The 15,592-nt window shown below is 38.5% G+C and overlaps 1 protein-coding gene across 1 annotated transcript in view; it reads left to right on the top strand.

Moving 5' to 3' along the window:
* The window catches only part of UFM1 (ubiquitin fold modifier 1), a 124,688-nt gene extending 109,676 nt beyond the window's left edge, over positions 1-15,012 (top strand). Inside the window, exon 5 of the mRNA XM_067713223.1 lies at positions 6,069-15,012. Coding sequence (XP_067569324.1) covers positions 6,069-6,210 — 142 coding nt within the window. The 3' untranslated portion in view covers positions 6,211-15,012. The remainder of the gene's footprint in view (positions 1-6,068) is intronic.
* The last annotated feature ends 580 nt before the right edge of the window (positions 15,013-15,592 follow it).

Raw genomic sequence — 15,592 nt, 5'->3', positions numbered from 1 at the left:
TCTGTCTTAACATCTCTACCTTAATCTCTCCCAACAGGGAGAATTAAGAAATGGGTTAGAGATAAGAATGAGTATCATGGGTGCTGCTGTCACTTAGATTTCTGAGACCATGTGCAGATTCCAAGGACCCACACTCATATTCACAGTTCACTCCTGTCTTATTACTTCAAAGTTATTGACCAAGTTGTCCACAAAGATTTATAGCACTGGATAAATTAATGCAAACCATTACTTGATGTGATACTAAGTAACTGTTGGATTTGATGCCTGGTTATTTTGTTCACGTAGCACTCACTTCATTGGTACACACATGCAGACTCCAAACCACAATGGACGTTCCAAAATTTGACTTGCACATTGTTTTTTTTTTTTTTTTTTTTGATTCTCAGAAGGAATTACTTCCTTACTGAGACCCATAATTTAGCAAGGGAAAAAAAGGAAATACAGTATATTCATAGTACTAGGAATTAAAGCAAGTAGAGTATTAGCTGGATTGAATTACCTTGAATGTGATGTTTGAACATGTGTGGGTGCTTATTTCCATTCTTCAGTCGTTGATTCATTCAGCTGACATTTGCTGAGCACCTTCTATGTGACAAGCACACATCAAGGATATCAGAAATAAAGAGGAAACTCTGATGGTCTCAATGGCTGATAAGCCAATAGACTGGAGGAAAAGACTGAGGTGCAAATTCACTGGAGTTCCAGCTTGAACATCCTTTGAACACAATTGCAGTCACATTTACACAAATACTACAAATGATGTACAGAGTCCCACCGTGTGCCAGCAGGACCTCAGGTCCGCTCTCAGGGAGTCCTAGGGTGGGATAGCTCTTGTCCATCCATACCACTACCTATGCCTTCGCTCCCCGACCTGACTCCATACCACCTGGCTTCACTTTCTACTCTTTCCAAGAACGTCCTCTTAAAGTTCCCACGGACTGTGTTGCCACCGCCACCTTGTGTTCAGGGACCAGGGCAGAGATGCGTGTTCGTCCCCCACTCTGTGACAGGTACAGGGCCAGCTTCACGAACGTGTGACCAGTAAAATGGCACAGGGCTCGAATTTCAAAAGGGCCCAGCGCTTGGAGTTTAGTGCTCTACGTTCACCGTCTTGAAATCCTTAATGATTTTTTCTTTAAGTATATCTTTTTGAGATAAAGTCCAATGGGACGGTGCGCAATGCACCAGAACTTGGAGCCAGAATCCACACCCGACTGCCACGGCCACACCTCCCCCACCTCCCGGACTCCATGGGGGAAGTTCTGAGCAGCCGCTTCCTACCCTCTGACACGCTGAGTCCCGTCCTGCTTCCCCTGATTGCCTCCACTCCCTGACCCCTGCCATTTTCCACCCAGGGTAGCAACAGGGCCATGTTGGTAGGAAGAGGTCTCCGTTCTTCTTGTTACCCTTCACTCCCACGAGAGCTTGGGCAGGGGTCATGGGGAAGGTCAGGGTCACTCGTGTATGCCCTGTGGTGTCTAGAGGAGCCGCATGGTGATGGTTGTCCCATCCCTGGGCAGGCAGTGTCATAGCGTGTTTGATGGGGGCAAGCTTCTCTTGCACAGCTGATCCAGATCCAAGTGTGTATCAACTTATAGGACGCAGTCCCTTGGGGGCGGGGTCACCCAGTCAGCCATGGTTACGATGGTTACCAATAGGAAAGGAAGATTTACTTCCTGCCCCTACTGGGACCCCAGATTTTCATTTAGTAGTGGGGCTGCAAATTTTGTAGCTGACCCTTAATAGGAACATAATGCCAATCGGGTGTCATACTGAACAGGAGAAGAATAACTTATTTTACTGTTTCCTTTAATAGGACAGAGTACAATGAGAAAGGAAGACTTTAACCATGTTAGAATAACATATAGTCAGAAAAACTGATGCTTGGACTATGGCCTTGATTGGCCTGAGGGAACCTCCATGCATAGAGGTGTTGAGGCAAAGGAGATGACTCATATGGTTAAAAAAATTAGTTATACACAGGCATATAAAAACTAAGTGAATATATTGAGAATTACGGAAACCAGCTTTCTCACTGCTTGAAAAAATGCAAAAATAGAAATGGGGAAGGTGAGAATAAATCCTGAAGTGTTGGATTGGAATTGTGAACTCATGGTTTTTAATATATAAATAGATGGATGGGTATAGAAAGAGATACAGATCCAAGTGAGCATATACATATGCGTGTGTGTATATCTATTCCTAGTTCTGCCTACTGAGAAGTTCTAGAAGCCCAGGAGCAATGAGCACACCTAGCATCCTGATCTTCATTTATAAATTCCATTCTCCACTAAAGAAGTTCAGGACTTCTTGGGAAAACGGATGATTCCAGAGCAAGAAAGGTATAAGGTGGAGCTAGAATTCTGTGTGGTACCAGAAAGGAAAGAAGGGATTGAAGAATATTTGGACATGGCAAAGGAGCAAAGGAATCACCTTAAAAGGGCTCTTGGGCTTCCCTGGTGGCGCAGTGGTTGAGAGTCCGCCTGCCGATGCAGGGGACACGGGTTCGTGCCCCAGTCCGGGAAGATCCCACATGCCGCGGAATGGCTGGGCCTATGAGCCATGGCCTCTGAGCCTGCGCATCCAGAGCCTGTGCTCCGCAACGGGAGAGGCCACAACAGTGAGAGGCCCGTGTACCGGAAAAAAAAAAAAAAAAAAGGGCTCTTACTGTCCAAATATGGGACAATTTCAGCAGCAGAATAAATAATGATAACAATTAATTATAACTCATTGAGTAAGATTGGAATCCATGAGTCCATGTTGATATAAATATGTAATGAATGAGTGAATAAGGGAGTGAAAGAAAGGATTACTCTACATAACAGTAAAATGCCAACCATTAAAGCCAGAAAGAATGATGAATTTAGAATATCCCCTTCTGGCAGTCACCACCACAGTAAAAGTTGATTCAAGAAAGAATAATCAGTGGATGTTTAAAAAAAAAGAGTGAAAGTTTGAAAGAAATGAAATATTTACCTAGTCTCAAAGTAGCTCCCCACTTGCTTTTTAAAGTACTTTTGATTTATTTAAAAATTGAAATAATAAGCTGATATAAATAACAATTTTTATGAAAATATTTATTCAAAAATTAGCGAGAAGACTGGCATTCCTCAGTTTTTTGTAAATCATTAATATTGGGATTACTAGAAGACAGCTAGATTCTCGTATCCACTTCTACATTTACTCGGATGTGACATGTTGTTTTGGTTGAACTACATAAAGAATATGCAGCTTCACACAGGTATGTAGCTGAAGAATGAAAGGGTATTTTAACAGCCTTTGCAGACAGTGATGGATATTCTTCTTTGGCACTATAGCAAAATTTAACATTAATTTCTTGAAATGTATCTAAAAAGGTTTTTTATGGAATAAAAAATCTATCGATGAAATTTTCATACTCAAATTCCATTTATCTTGTATTTTTTAAATTAATAGGCTATAGTTTTTATTTTTGGCTGCGTTGGGTCTTCGTTGCTGCACGCAGGCTTTCTCTAGTTGCAGCGAACGGAGGCTACTCTTCGTTGCAGTGCGCGGCTTTCTCATTGCGGTGGCTTCTCTCGTTGTGGAGCACGGGCTCTAGGTGCGTGGGCTTCAGTAGTGGTGGTGCACGTGCTTAGTTGCTCCACGGCATGTGGGATCTCCCCGGACCAGGGCTCGAACCCGTGTCCCCTGCATTGGCAGGTGGATTCTCAACCACTGCGCCACCAGGGAAGCCCCAATAGGCTTCACTCTTAATGGTTTTATACTTATTTTAAAAAATGAGCAGATAGTGCTGAGTTCTCATATACACCCTTACCCCAGATACAGTCTTCCCTATTATTAAGATCTTGCAGGATTGTGGTACATCTGTTAACAATTAATGAGTCACTTTTGATACAATATTATTAACTGAAGTCCATAGTTTACATTAAAAGTTGCTCTTTGTGTGGTAGAGTTCTCTGGGCTTTGACAAATATATAATGTCATATATCCACCATTACAGTGTCATATGAAATAACTTCACTGCCCTAAAAATCCCCTGCACTTCATGTATTCATCTTTCCCACCACCACTACTCCCCAGATCGCCGGCAACTATCAAACTTTTTACTGTCTCTGTAGTTTTCTCTTTTGCAGAATATCATAGTTGCAATCATATAATAATTAGCCTTTCCAGACTGGCACCTCTCACTTAACTGATACACTTGTATGATTTCTCTATTTCTCTCCATGGCTCTATAGCTCATTTCTTTTATTCATTAGATAATATTCCATATGACTACAATTTGGTTGTGCATTCACCTATTGAAGGACATCTTAGTGGCTATCAATTTTTTGGCAATTAGGAATAAAGCTGCTATAAGCGTATGTGTGCAGGGTTTTGTGTGAACATAAGTTTTCAGCTCAGCTGGGAAAATATCTAGAAATGTGATTTCTGGATAGTACAGTAAGATTGTAGTTTCGTAAGAAGCTGCCGTGCTGTCTTCCAAAGTACCATTTTCCATTCCCACCAGTAATGAATGAGAGTTGCTTTGCTCCATAGTCTCTGTAGCATTTGGTATTGTCCATTTTTTTGGATTTTAGCCATTTTAATAGGCGTGTGGTGGTGGCCTCATTGTTTTAATTTGCAGTTCCCTAATCCTATATGATGCTGAGCAACTTTTGTATGTTTATATGCCATATGCATGTCTTCTTTAATGAAGTATCTTCAGATCTTTTGCCTATTAAAAATTTTTTTGCTTATCGTTGAGTTTTAAGAGCTCTTTGTATATTTTGGATACAAGTTTTTATCAGGAATATGTTTCAGTCTGTGCCTTGTCTTTTCATCCTCTTAACAGTGTCTTTCACAGAGCAGATTTTAATTTAATAAATTCCAAGTGATTAGTTTTTCTTTTAAGGATTATCCTTTTATTGTTGTATCTAAAAACTCACCATAAAACTAAGTTTATCTATATTTTATCTTATGTTGTCTTACAGAAGTTTTATATTTTACATTTAGAGCTATGATTCATTTTTAGTTAATTTCATGAAAGATGTAAGATATATATCTGGACTTTTTTTTTTTTTTTTTTTGCATGAGTGTCCAATTACTCCAAAACCACTTGTTGAAAAGACTTTCTCCATTAAATTGCCTTTGGTCTTTTGTCAAAGATCAGTTGACTGTATTTGTGTCGGTCCATTTCTGGGCTCTGTATTCTGTTGCATTGATCCATTTTCCTGTTCTTTAGCTAGTACCATGCTACATTAATTACTATCACTTTATAGCAGATGTTGAAGTCAGATAGTGTCAATCCTCCAACTTTGTTCTTCTGCAGTACTGCATTATCTATTCTGAGTCTTTTGTCTTTCCATATAAACTTTGGAATTGTTTTGTCAATATCCACAAAATAACTTGCTGGGATTTTGATCACATTGAATCTACAGATCAAGTTGGGAGGAATTAACATCTTGACAATACTGAATCTTCCCACTCATGACAGTGAAAATGTTAATTGAGTCAAACTCAAAAATAACATTCAGATTCCAATATGAATGAACATATCCTATGCAAATCTTGAGATTACTTAGGAAAGTAGAAACTGGTAATTATTTCTGCTCTATTATTGCATATGAAATAACTTAAATACACCAAAAAATGGTCCAAGATACTTGTAAGTAGAATAAAATCTCTAATTAAATGTATATACAGTATTGCATAGAATTATATTATCTGTGTTGCCTTCAAAGCACTCAGCATCTAGGCTTTCAAATGTTCTCTCCATATAGCTTGATTCAGAATCTTACTGTCTCACTGTTTTATGTATTCAGGTAGTGTTTTATTCCTTTTCAGCTCATTTCCTCAAAGTGTAATATTTCATAATATTTTCTCATTTTCATCTATTTATTGGACATCCTCTTTATTTGGTGAAGCACTCTTTTGGACACATTGGTTGGGTTATTCCCTCTCTCCAGTTTTATTGAATGTTTAGTTAGATGTTCCTATAGCCACTCCCTCTCATCTGGAGACTATTATATACAATCTAATGAAATATTTTCCATTCAGTAATATGTGGTGTGCACCTGGTTTCCTTCTGCTTTGCCTCATAGAACCTCTCAAACAGAGCTCCACATCAAGATTGAGAGTATTCTGTTTCAGAAAGCTGTGAAGCTATACAAAAGGAAAATAGATTCAGATAAAACACATCTTACACCTGAATCTGAGTCAACATTTGAAACATTTTCTGGCTGAAGTGTGTTTATTGAGTAAAATATGGGAATTCTATCCATTTTTGTCTGGCTTTAGAGAAAAGGAAAGGGGGTGCTAGGTGGCATTGCCAGGAGATGCCAAATTTCAGTAGAGCCATATGAAATAAACACATTTCCTAAAAACTCTCAGAAACTCCCTTAGAAATCCATGGAGAGATGGAGATCGTCTATGATAAAAGTACCAAATTAGAATTCAAAACCTTATAAATATACTGAAAGTTCAAGTACAAGTAAGCGTTTCTCAATGAAACAGCCAGTGACGGTGCTGTAACTTTTTATAAAGTTTACGGAAGTTCAACTTCTAGTAGATTCTGTCAGTTGACTGGGATTAATGACATTTCATCATGGGAACACATGTATATGTATAACTGATTCACTTTGTTATGAAGCAGAAACTAACACACCATTGTAAAGCAATTATACTCCAATAAAGATGTAAAAAAAAAAAAGATTACAATGGTAAAAAAAAAAAAGAAATTTCAAATATGTGTAAGAGATTTAACACGCTGAAATGGTCACATTCATCTGATCTTAGAAAGTAAGCAGAGTAGGCCACCTGAGCGCCCAGGAACATGGGGTTTTGAAAAATTGGGGCAGCTGGGAAGGAATGCCAAGGCGAGGGGAGAATTTTTTTCACGCTCAAGGTGGAAGATACAACAGCAGGTTTCTCTGCTGATGCAACTATGAAATGAGGCAGGCTGTGTTCACTTAGGGTGGGTGTTTTTGTCCTCTGAGTCGCATGATGACCTTAGGGTTATGCCCACTCAGGCAGCACATGATGTGGAGTTTACTGAGTTTTTTTGTTTGTTTGTTTATTACTTAAGAAGTAGTAAGATGTAGCAGAACAAATATAGGAGTTGGATCCGACACATCTAAGATGTAGGGGAACAAACATGGGATTTAGGTCTAACACATCTAAGTACACTAGCCTAGAAGACACCGTTTATTAAGCAATAATGTGGGAGGGGCAGGAACATTGCAGAAAAGCTCTCAGGGGTGGTTGCATCCTCTAGGCTAGGCTGATGATAAGATATGTCATCACAGACCTGGGCTCCCTGACTACACTGGGGTGATAGAATCCCACAATAACAGAAGCCTCATAGAGCATACTCACTCTGGACTTCCCATCTCTCTGAGTGTTTAATCCCTTCATCACCATCTATGACGACATTTCTGTTTCACTTAGTGTGAGCCTTTATTTTCCAAGCTTCCGAGAGCCAAGCTAGCAACAGATTAGCACCATCTCCCAAGGGCCTTTTTGAATATTATGTCCTGCATTACAGGAGAGTACTTTTTTATCAACAAATGAGTGTTTGTTATGAGTATTTTTAAATGCGTATTGAGTATTTTTAAAAACATACTAGCAGTGAAAAGATGCAAGCTAGCATAATGAAGACCAATCCTCCTTAAAGTTTTCATGTGGCAGTTCCAACAGTCACTTAGAGTCCATGTGACCATGACAAATTCTCCAGCACAGTTGGTTGACTGGTTTGTTTATAGAAAAATCAAACTTCACTGTTCTATCTCCTAAAAAATAAATGAATCTTCTCAATCAGTCTGGCTTGTTTTTGTTGTAACTTATTTAATTTTGTAGTGACCAGTGAAGAGTGATAAAATTAAGCATCTCCAGGGAAGTGGTGTTGGTGGTTGCTCTTAAAAATATGCATGGACATATATACGCTACCAAATGTAAAACAGATTGCTAGTGGGAAGCAGCTGCATAGCACAGGGAGATCAGCTCGGTGCTTTGTGACCACCTAGAGAGGTGGGATAGGGAGGGTGGGAGGGAGACGCAAGAGGGAGGAGATATGGGGATGTATGTATATGTATAGCTGATTCACTTTGTTATGCAGCAGAAACTAACACACCATTGTAAAGCAATTATACTCCAATAAAGATGTTTTAAAAAAATATGTATGTACAGAGTTAAGTGTAGCCAGTACAGTATTAAAATAGACCTATGGAATAAGATATATCATGTTGAACCTCATTTTGATTTGACCATATAATAGAGTGTGAGATAGGGGCAGGAGAGTGGGAAGAAAAGCATGAGAAAAAAAAATGGTTCTAGGAGCCAGAATGGTTCAGGGAACAGGTAAGCAAGTGAACAAAATTTTGTGGCTTTGCCTTAAGCTCATCTTGTTGGCTTTTTAAAGTTTTCATATTTAATTCTCATTTCCTTCATTTGATGCTAGAATTATATGTTAGTAAAGGCAATACTAACTTATTTAATAAGTAAGCTCCAAAATTTCAGTGGCTTAACAAAGTAGAAGTTAGCTATTGTACTCATGTAATAAACCAAGACTGGTGATCCTGGTCTGTGTTACTGCTCTTTCTCCATGTGGGATTCAGGTATTCAGGCTTCTTCCATCTCATGCTCTGCTGTCCTCAGGGGTTGGCAAATTATGCCATGTGGGCTAAATATGGCCCTCCACTTACTTCTGTAAATAAAGTTGTATTGGAATACAAAAAAAAAAAAAAAAGACTTCCTATTGATGACATCTTTAAATTCCTTCATCTCAAAGAAATCAAATCATCCTTTAGGAAAGGAATTGAGGAATCTTTGGAAATGTGTGTATGGTGTAAATAATATAATGATATATATCTCTTCAAACTCTATAAAGCAGTGGTTCTCAACCAGGGGTGATTTTTCCAATGTCTGGAAACATTTTTGATGGTATTGTTTCATCACAGGAAAGGGGGGTGCCACTGGCATCTAATAGGTAGAGAGCAGAGTGGGAATGCTTTGAAACATCCTACCATGCACAGGACACAGCCCCTAACAACAGAGAATTATCCGGTAAAATATGGCAAAAGTGCCAAGTTGAGGAATCCTGATATGAAGAGAAAATAAAATTCTGTGTATTTAGCCAAGTAAGTATTTTTGGATGCTTCCTGAAAACTCTAGTCTTTTATATACTTGATGTTTATCGAATGTAAGTCATATAACCAACTTTTAAAGGACATTCAACACAGACATTTTAAGGTAAAACTTTAAACTCTTCTGGACATCTGCCATGTCCAGCCCCTTTAATAAAGATAAATAAACTGGCATCTTTACACGTAGGTTCAATCACACTTCAGTTCTCAAGTCAGTCCTGACCCTACTAGGAAACAACCAGTAGCCACGTTCTTACCATCTACTGGGGAATAAAGTTAGGTTGCCCATCAAGATCTGAGATCCACGAGACAACCATGGCTTCTGCTTTCCAGCCTTGCACATCTCTCCTTCTTAAGGATGATGATGTGAATTATACTTAGGATCCCAGCATATTAAAATCTACCCTTGTGCTACCTTCCTCTTCATCTCTAAAGAACTACCCGTTTGTATACATCCTGTCTTTAACATTGTCTTTATTCTTTGCTGAGGTCAGTTACAATTCCTGGTATCAAGTCCCCTCTGAAACTGATGTCCTATTCTAGACCCTAGTTTGGCGATAGTTTTCAGGCTTTTCACACTTTGCCTCTTTTCCAGAACTGAAGCCAATTCCCCACCTCCAGTCTGGCTATTAGCATAATGGTTCATGACAGATTCACCAGAAGATAAATTCCCACCAGATTACTGAGTAGTGACCAATGTCTGAGTTCACACATTCTACTCCATGCTTCTGCAGAAACTTGTATCCCCTGTACCATTTGAATGTTGTATTGTAATTGTTTCTTTATTGGGCTTACTTTTCCACAAACTTGGGAGCTATGCCAGGAGAATGACTGATTTTTTCCCAGCTTTATTGAGATATAATTGACATATAAATTATGTAAGTTTAAGGTATACAGCATGATGATTTGATACACGTATATAATGTGAAATGATTACCACAATAAGGTTAGTTAACACATCCACCACCTCATATAATTACCTTTTTTTGTGTGTTTGGTGATAACATTTAAGATGTAATCTCTTAGCAAATTTCAGGTATATAATAAGAGAATCGTTAAGTATAGTCATCATGGTGTGTATTAGATCTCCAGAACTTATTCATCTTATAGCCAGAAGTTTATGCCCTTTGATCAATATCTCTCCATTTCCCCTATTCCCCAGCCCCCAGCAATCACCATTCTACTTTCTGTTTCTATGAGGAGTTTGGCCTTTTTAAGATTCCACATATGAGTGAGATCATACAGTTTTTGTGCTTCTCTATCTGACTTATTTCACTTTGCATAATGCCCTCAAAGTCCATCCATATTGTCACAAATGATAGATGTTTCGTCTTTTTATGGCTAAATAATATTCCATTAAAATATATACTTCAGCTTCTTTATCCATTTATCTCTCAACTGGTATTTAGGTTGTCTCCATGTTTTAGCTATTGTGAATAATGCTGCAATGAACATGGGGGGTGCAGATATCTCTTTGAGATTCTGGTTTCATTTCCTTTGAATGTATATGCAGAAGTTGAACTGCTGAATCATATGGTAGTTCTACTTTTAATTTTTTAGGGAACAACCATATTGTTTTCCATAGTGGTTGTACCAATTTACATTTTCATCACAGTACACAAGGATTTCCTTTCCTTCTCATGCTCTCCGAAACTCATTATCTCTTGCCTTTTTGATAATAGACATTCTAATAGGTGTAAGGAGATATATCATTATAGTTTGATTTGCATTTCCCTGATGATTACCGATATTGAGAATATTTGCATGTACCTGTTGGCCATTTATACGTCTTCTTTGGAAAAGTATATATTCAGGTCCTTCGCTCATTTTTTAATTGATTTATTTGTTCTTTTGCTATTAAGTTGTATCAGTTCCTTGTATATTTCGGATGTTATAGCATGGTGCCTGCAGTGAACAAAACTGTATTACATCCTTGAAAGCTCCTAAGAGAGTAGAACTTAAATATTATCACCATACAGGAAAAAAGATAAATACGTAAGGGGATAGAGGTGTTAACTAACCCTATCGTGATAATCATTTTGCACTATATATGTGTAGTAAATCATTATGCTGAACACCTTTAAGTTACACAATGGTATGTGTCAGTTATAACTCAACAAAGTTGGAAAAGAATAAAGCTATATGTAAGTAAATCACACACAGTGTAATTTCTCAGATGAAACTTTGCTATAAAATAAGGTGATCACACTGAAAAATCAAGAGCCAAACTGTACAGTTTAGACAGTAAGTACTATTTAAGAAAAGAGAGACAAGCCAAGAAGATTAGTTGCCATTTGCATTATTCTCTGACTATGAAATAAATTCCAACTTTCAAAATTTTTTAACTTCTATGAACTGAAACTCAGGCAGACAAAAATTAGCGTTAATGTACGGATTGCATCGTGACAGTATTGCTGATGTAGTCGTCCTCATCCTTAAGTTAAATAAATGAACTGAGTTTAACTATATAAAGAAGATGAAATATTTATTAACTATCAAACATCTGACTTATAGAGGATTTACAATAAGCTGATATAAAACTCTTTTTTAAATTTTTATTGGGGTATAGTTGATTTACAATGTTGTGTTAGTTCAAGTGTACAGCAAAGTGAATCTGTTATACATATACATATATTCACTCTTTTTAGGATTCTTTTCCCACACAGGCCATTACAGAGTATTGAGTAGAGTTCCCTGTGCTATGCAGTAGGTCCTTATTAGTTATGTATTTTATATATAGTAGTGTGTATATGTCAATCCCAATCTTCCAATTTATCCCTCCCCAACCCTTACCCCCTGGTAACCGTAAGGTTATTTTCTACATCTGTGACTCTATTTCTGTTATTACCCTGAAAAAGAAAGCAATAATGTATTTTTCCTAGGAGAGTAAGAATATTTAATAGAACAATGTTAAATGTATTTAATATTCTCATGGACCAATCACGCATGGAGAAAAGAGGACAGAGAGCTCTACAAGGAACCAGAGACTTTCCTTCTAAAAAAGTTTAGATCTGAGAGTAATGGTAAGATGAAACCTAACTTAAAGTTTTTGAGAAGCATTGGTTTTATACCGTAATGAGATGATTCTACACCAGACATTTTAAAATCCTCTCAAACATTTTTTAATTGCTGTCTGGGGAATACGGTATTTTAGTAAAACCTGGCAACTCTCACCACTCCTTTGAAAACTTCTTTTAAGTAAATCAAAGATTCGGAAAATGTGTTACCCATACTCCTTAGAATTCCATGTAAGTTAGGGAAAAATCATATAGATTTCTATATTTCTTTTGTATGTCTGTATAAACTTGGAACTGGATAGCAGAAGCCCACACCTAACGCAGCTCTCTCCATGTAAGAGCAATACTGACAAATTTCTCTTCCATGAATGTAGAACTGCTATGTTCCAGCACTTGGACTGCCCCCTCCCCCCCCAGTATCAGTTCTGGGAATCATTTGTTATCAAACCTGACTTTAGCAGCTCTCTGGCAAATGTAGCTAGTATATTATATCACGTAAACCATACTCTGTGTGTGTGTGTGTGTGTGTGTGTGTGTGTGTGTGTACATCTATTCCATTTATTTATTATCTCTGTGTCACTTTAGTTCTGCAGTGTGAGGGTGTGATAACTCTTCAAACTTGAATCTTCACGTAAATCAAGTTTCTTTGGTGTTGTATGAACCAATGTACTTACTGCTTTTGTGTTTGGCTGTTATAAATATTTCATAAGATACAATACAGCCCAGCTACTTTTTCATTTTAGAGGAGTAGTATTTAAGGCTGTTAGTTCAGCACATGTCATTAACGTTTGTGGATCTTGGAACTGGAACCCATTCATTGATTATGAGGATTCGCATAGTATAGAAAAGAACAAAGAAAACTAACCTAAACATACCTAGAGCTTTCAATATTGAAGGCATAGTGCCATCTAGCGGGAGAAAAAAACGTAGAGGACAAATACAAAGCACACTGTCCCCACTGATCACAGGATGCTGGGGAACAAAGACAGGAAGGGAAATCAGAGATAAGACTGTCATTTCTTAACCCTCAAAAGTCAGTTTGTTGGTGTGGACAAGGTCTTAAAGGAAGAGTTAAAGATTTGCTGCAGGGCTACTACAAACCATGATGTCATGAGCACATCTCAGGTGGGAGGAAATTAATCTTAATCGCCATACCTTCTTTCATTCGTTCATCTTTCGTTCATCCTTTCACCCGTTCTCTTAACAGCTGCTTGTGAGGCACTGTTCTAAGCCAGACAACACCCACGACATCGTGGAACTTACATTCGGTGTGGATGGAGGGGGAGGGGGCGGTGCTCCAGGCTTATACTGTGACATTTGAGGAGCTAGCTGGCTCAAATGTAAGAGCAAGCTGTGAGGACACCTTGGGGAAGAGTATCCCAAGCAGGAGGAAGAACAAGTGCCGAAGCTCTGAGAAAGGGGCTTGGCTTGTTCAAGAAACAGGAGTCTAGTTAGCGCTGAGTGAAAGATGGAGAGACACGTAGAAGATCCGGGGAGGGGGCAGGACAGATGATGCCCTCCTGTTTGCACATTGTTTAGGCAACTGAGGGATGATTTCTCAAGGAAACTGAGAGAAGCTAGTGTTTATTGCTTTCGAATGAATGAAGGCAAGAGAAGTTCACCGCATTTATATATTAAATAAATATTTATGAGTGCCTATTATTTGCTATACCTTGTGAAAAATACTGAAACGATATGGATAAATGTGATGCTTTCAAGTATGCCAGTCTAATGGGGAAGGTGAGTAATATAATAATTAAAATAAAATGTTGTAAAGGCCATATCGATGTTGTAGACTCTATATTTAGGCGGCCACAACAAAAGAGCTCTGGGTATTATTCATGGAAGTCTTCTGAAAAATGATGAGATTGAGATGTATCTTAAAGATGGAGGGAAAGTAGAAAAATGCCATTCCAAGCAGAGGGAACACTATATTCAACATTAATGTTTATGATGAGTTTACCAGCTTGTCAGGAACAGTTCAGAGTACTTAAATGTATTAACTCATTCATCCTCACAGCCGTATGAAGGAAGTACTATTACTAGTTCCATTTTATATATGACAAAACCAAGGCTTAGCAAAAGTAAGCAAATAATTCAGGTTTATGGAGAAATTAAGTGATGGAATTGAGATCGGAACACTGGCAGCCTGGATCTAGAGTTTCTATTCTTTTATTTTTTAATTAATTTTTATTGGAGTATAGTTGCTTTACAGTGTTGTGTTAGTTTCTACTGTACAACAAGATGAATCAGCTATACATATACATATATCCCCTCTGTTTTGGATTTCCTTCCCATTTAGGTCACCATAGTGGACTAAGTAGACATAAAAAGGAATGAAATTGGCTCATTTGTAGAGATGTGGATGGACCTAGAGAATGTCATACAGAGTGAAGTAAGTCAGAAAGAGAAAAACAAATATCGTATATTAACACATATATGTGGACTCTAGAAAAATGGTATAGTTGATCTTATTTGCAAAGCAGAAGTAGAGACACAGACGTAGAGAACAAATGTGTGGATACCAAGGGGGAAGGGGGTGGGAGGAATTGGGAGATTGGGATTGGCATATATACACTATTGATACTACCTATAAAATAGATAACTAATGAGAATGTACCGTATAGCATAGAGTTTCTATTCTTTTTTTATATATAAACTTGTTTATTTTATTTACTTATTTTTGGCTGCACTGGGTCCTCATTGCTGCTCGCGGGCTTTCTCTAGTTGCAGCAAGCAGGGGCTACTCTTCCTTGTGGTGCACGGGCTTCTCATTGTGGTGGCTTCTCTTGTTGTAGAGCACGGGCTCTAGGCACGCGGGCTTCAGTAGTTGTGGCTCGCGGGCTCAGTAGTTGTGGCTCGCAGGCTCCAGAGCACAGGCTCAGCAGCAGTGGCGCACGGGCCCAGCTGCTCCGCGGCATGTGGGATCTTCCCGGACCAGGGCTCGAACCCACGTCCCCTGCATTGGCAGGCGGGCTCTCAATCGCTGTGCCACCAGGGAAGCCCAAGTTTCTATTCTTAACATATATATATATATATATATATATAACTCTCTCTCAATAAAAGACTCTGAGACAAAAAGACAATGTGTTTCCAAGGAAGGCAAGAAGCACATTTGAGTAAAGAATAAACATCGCATAGTGGAGGGAACAGAGACAGCAACAAGCAAAGATAGACGAATGACAAACTTGAAAAAATATTTTCAACAAATATCCAATGATCCTGGAACGGAGCTCTTCTCATGGGCATTGACAAGTCCTACCACTCAAATTCCCATACTGATTTCCATGGGGCCGGGCTTCCCTTTAATAGTCCAATAGAGAGAAGGATGGAGACAGTGCCCTTAGTTCCCTCTATCTGTTTGTGGCATGGAGAAGATCCAGAACTCCTTCATGCTCTAGCAGGAGCCAAGAAGGTGATGACAGTGGCCTTGGATTGAGAGATGGTGGAGTTAAGACAAGGAAGGCA

The sequence above is a fragment of the Pseudorca crassidens genome, chromosome 18 (genome assembly GCF_039906515.1).
Source record: "Pseudorca crassidens isolate mPseCra1 chromosome 18, mPseCra1.hap1, whole genome shotgun sequence".
NCBI classification, from domain to species: Eukaryota; Metazoa; Chordata; class Mammalia; order Artiodactyla; family Delphinidae; genus Pseudorca; species Pseudorca crassidens.
The sequence above is the reverse complement of the archived record's forward strand: the minus strand, read 5'-3'. Positions and strand labels throughout refer to the sequence as shown.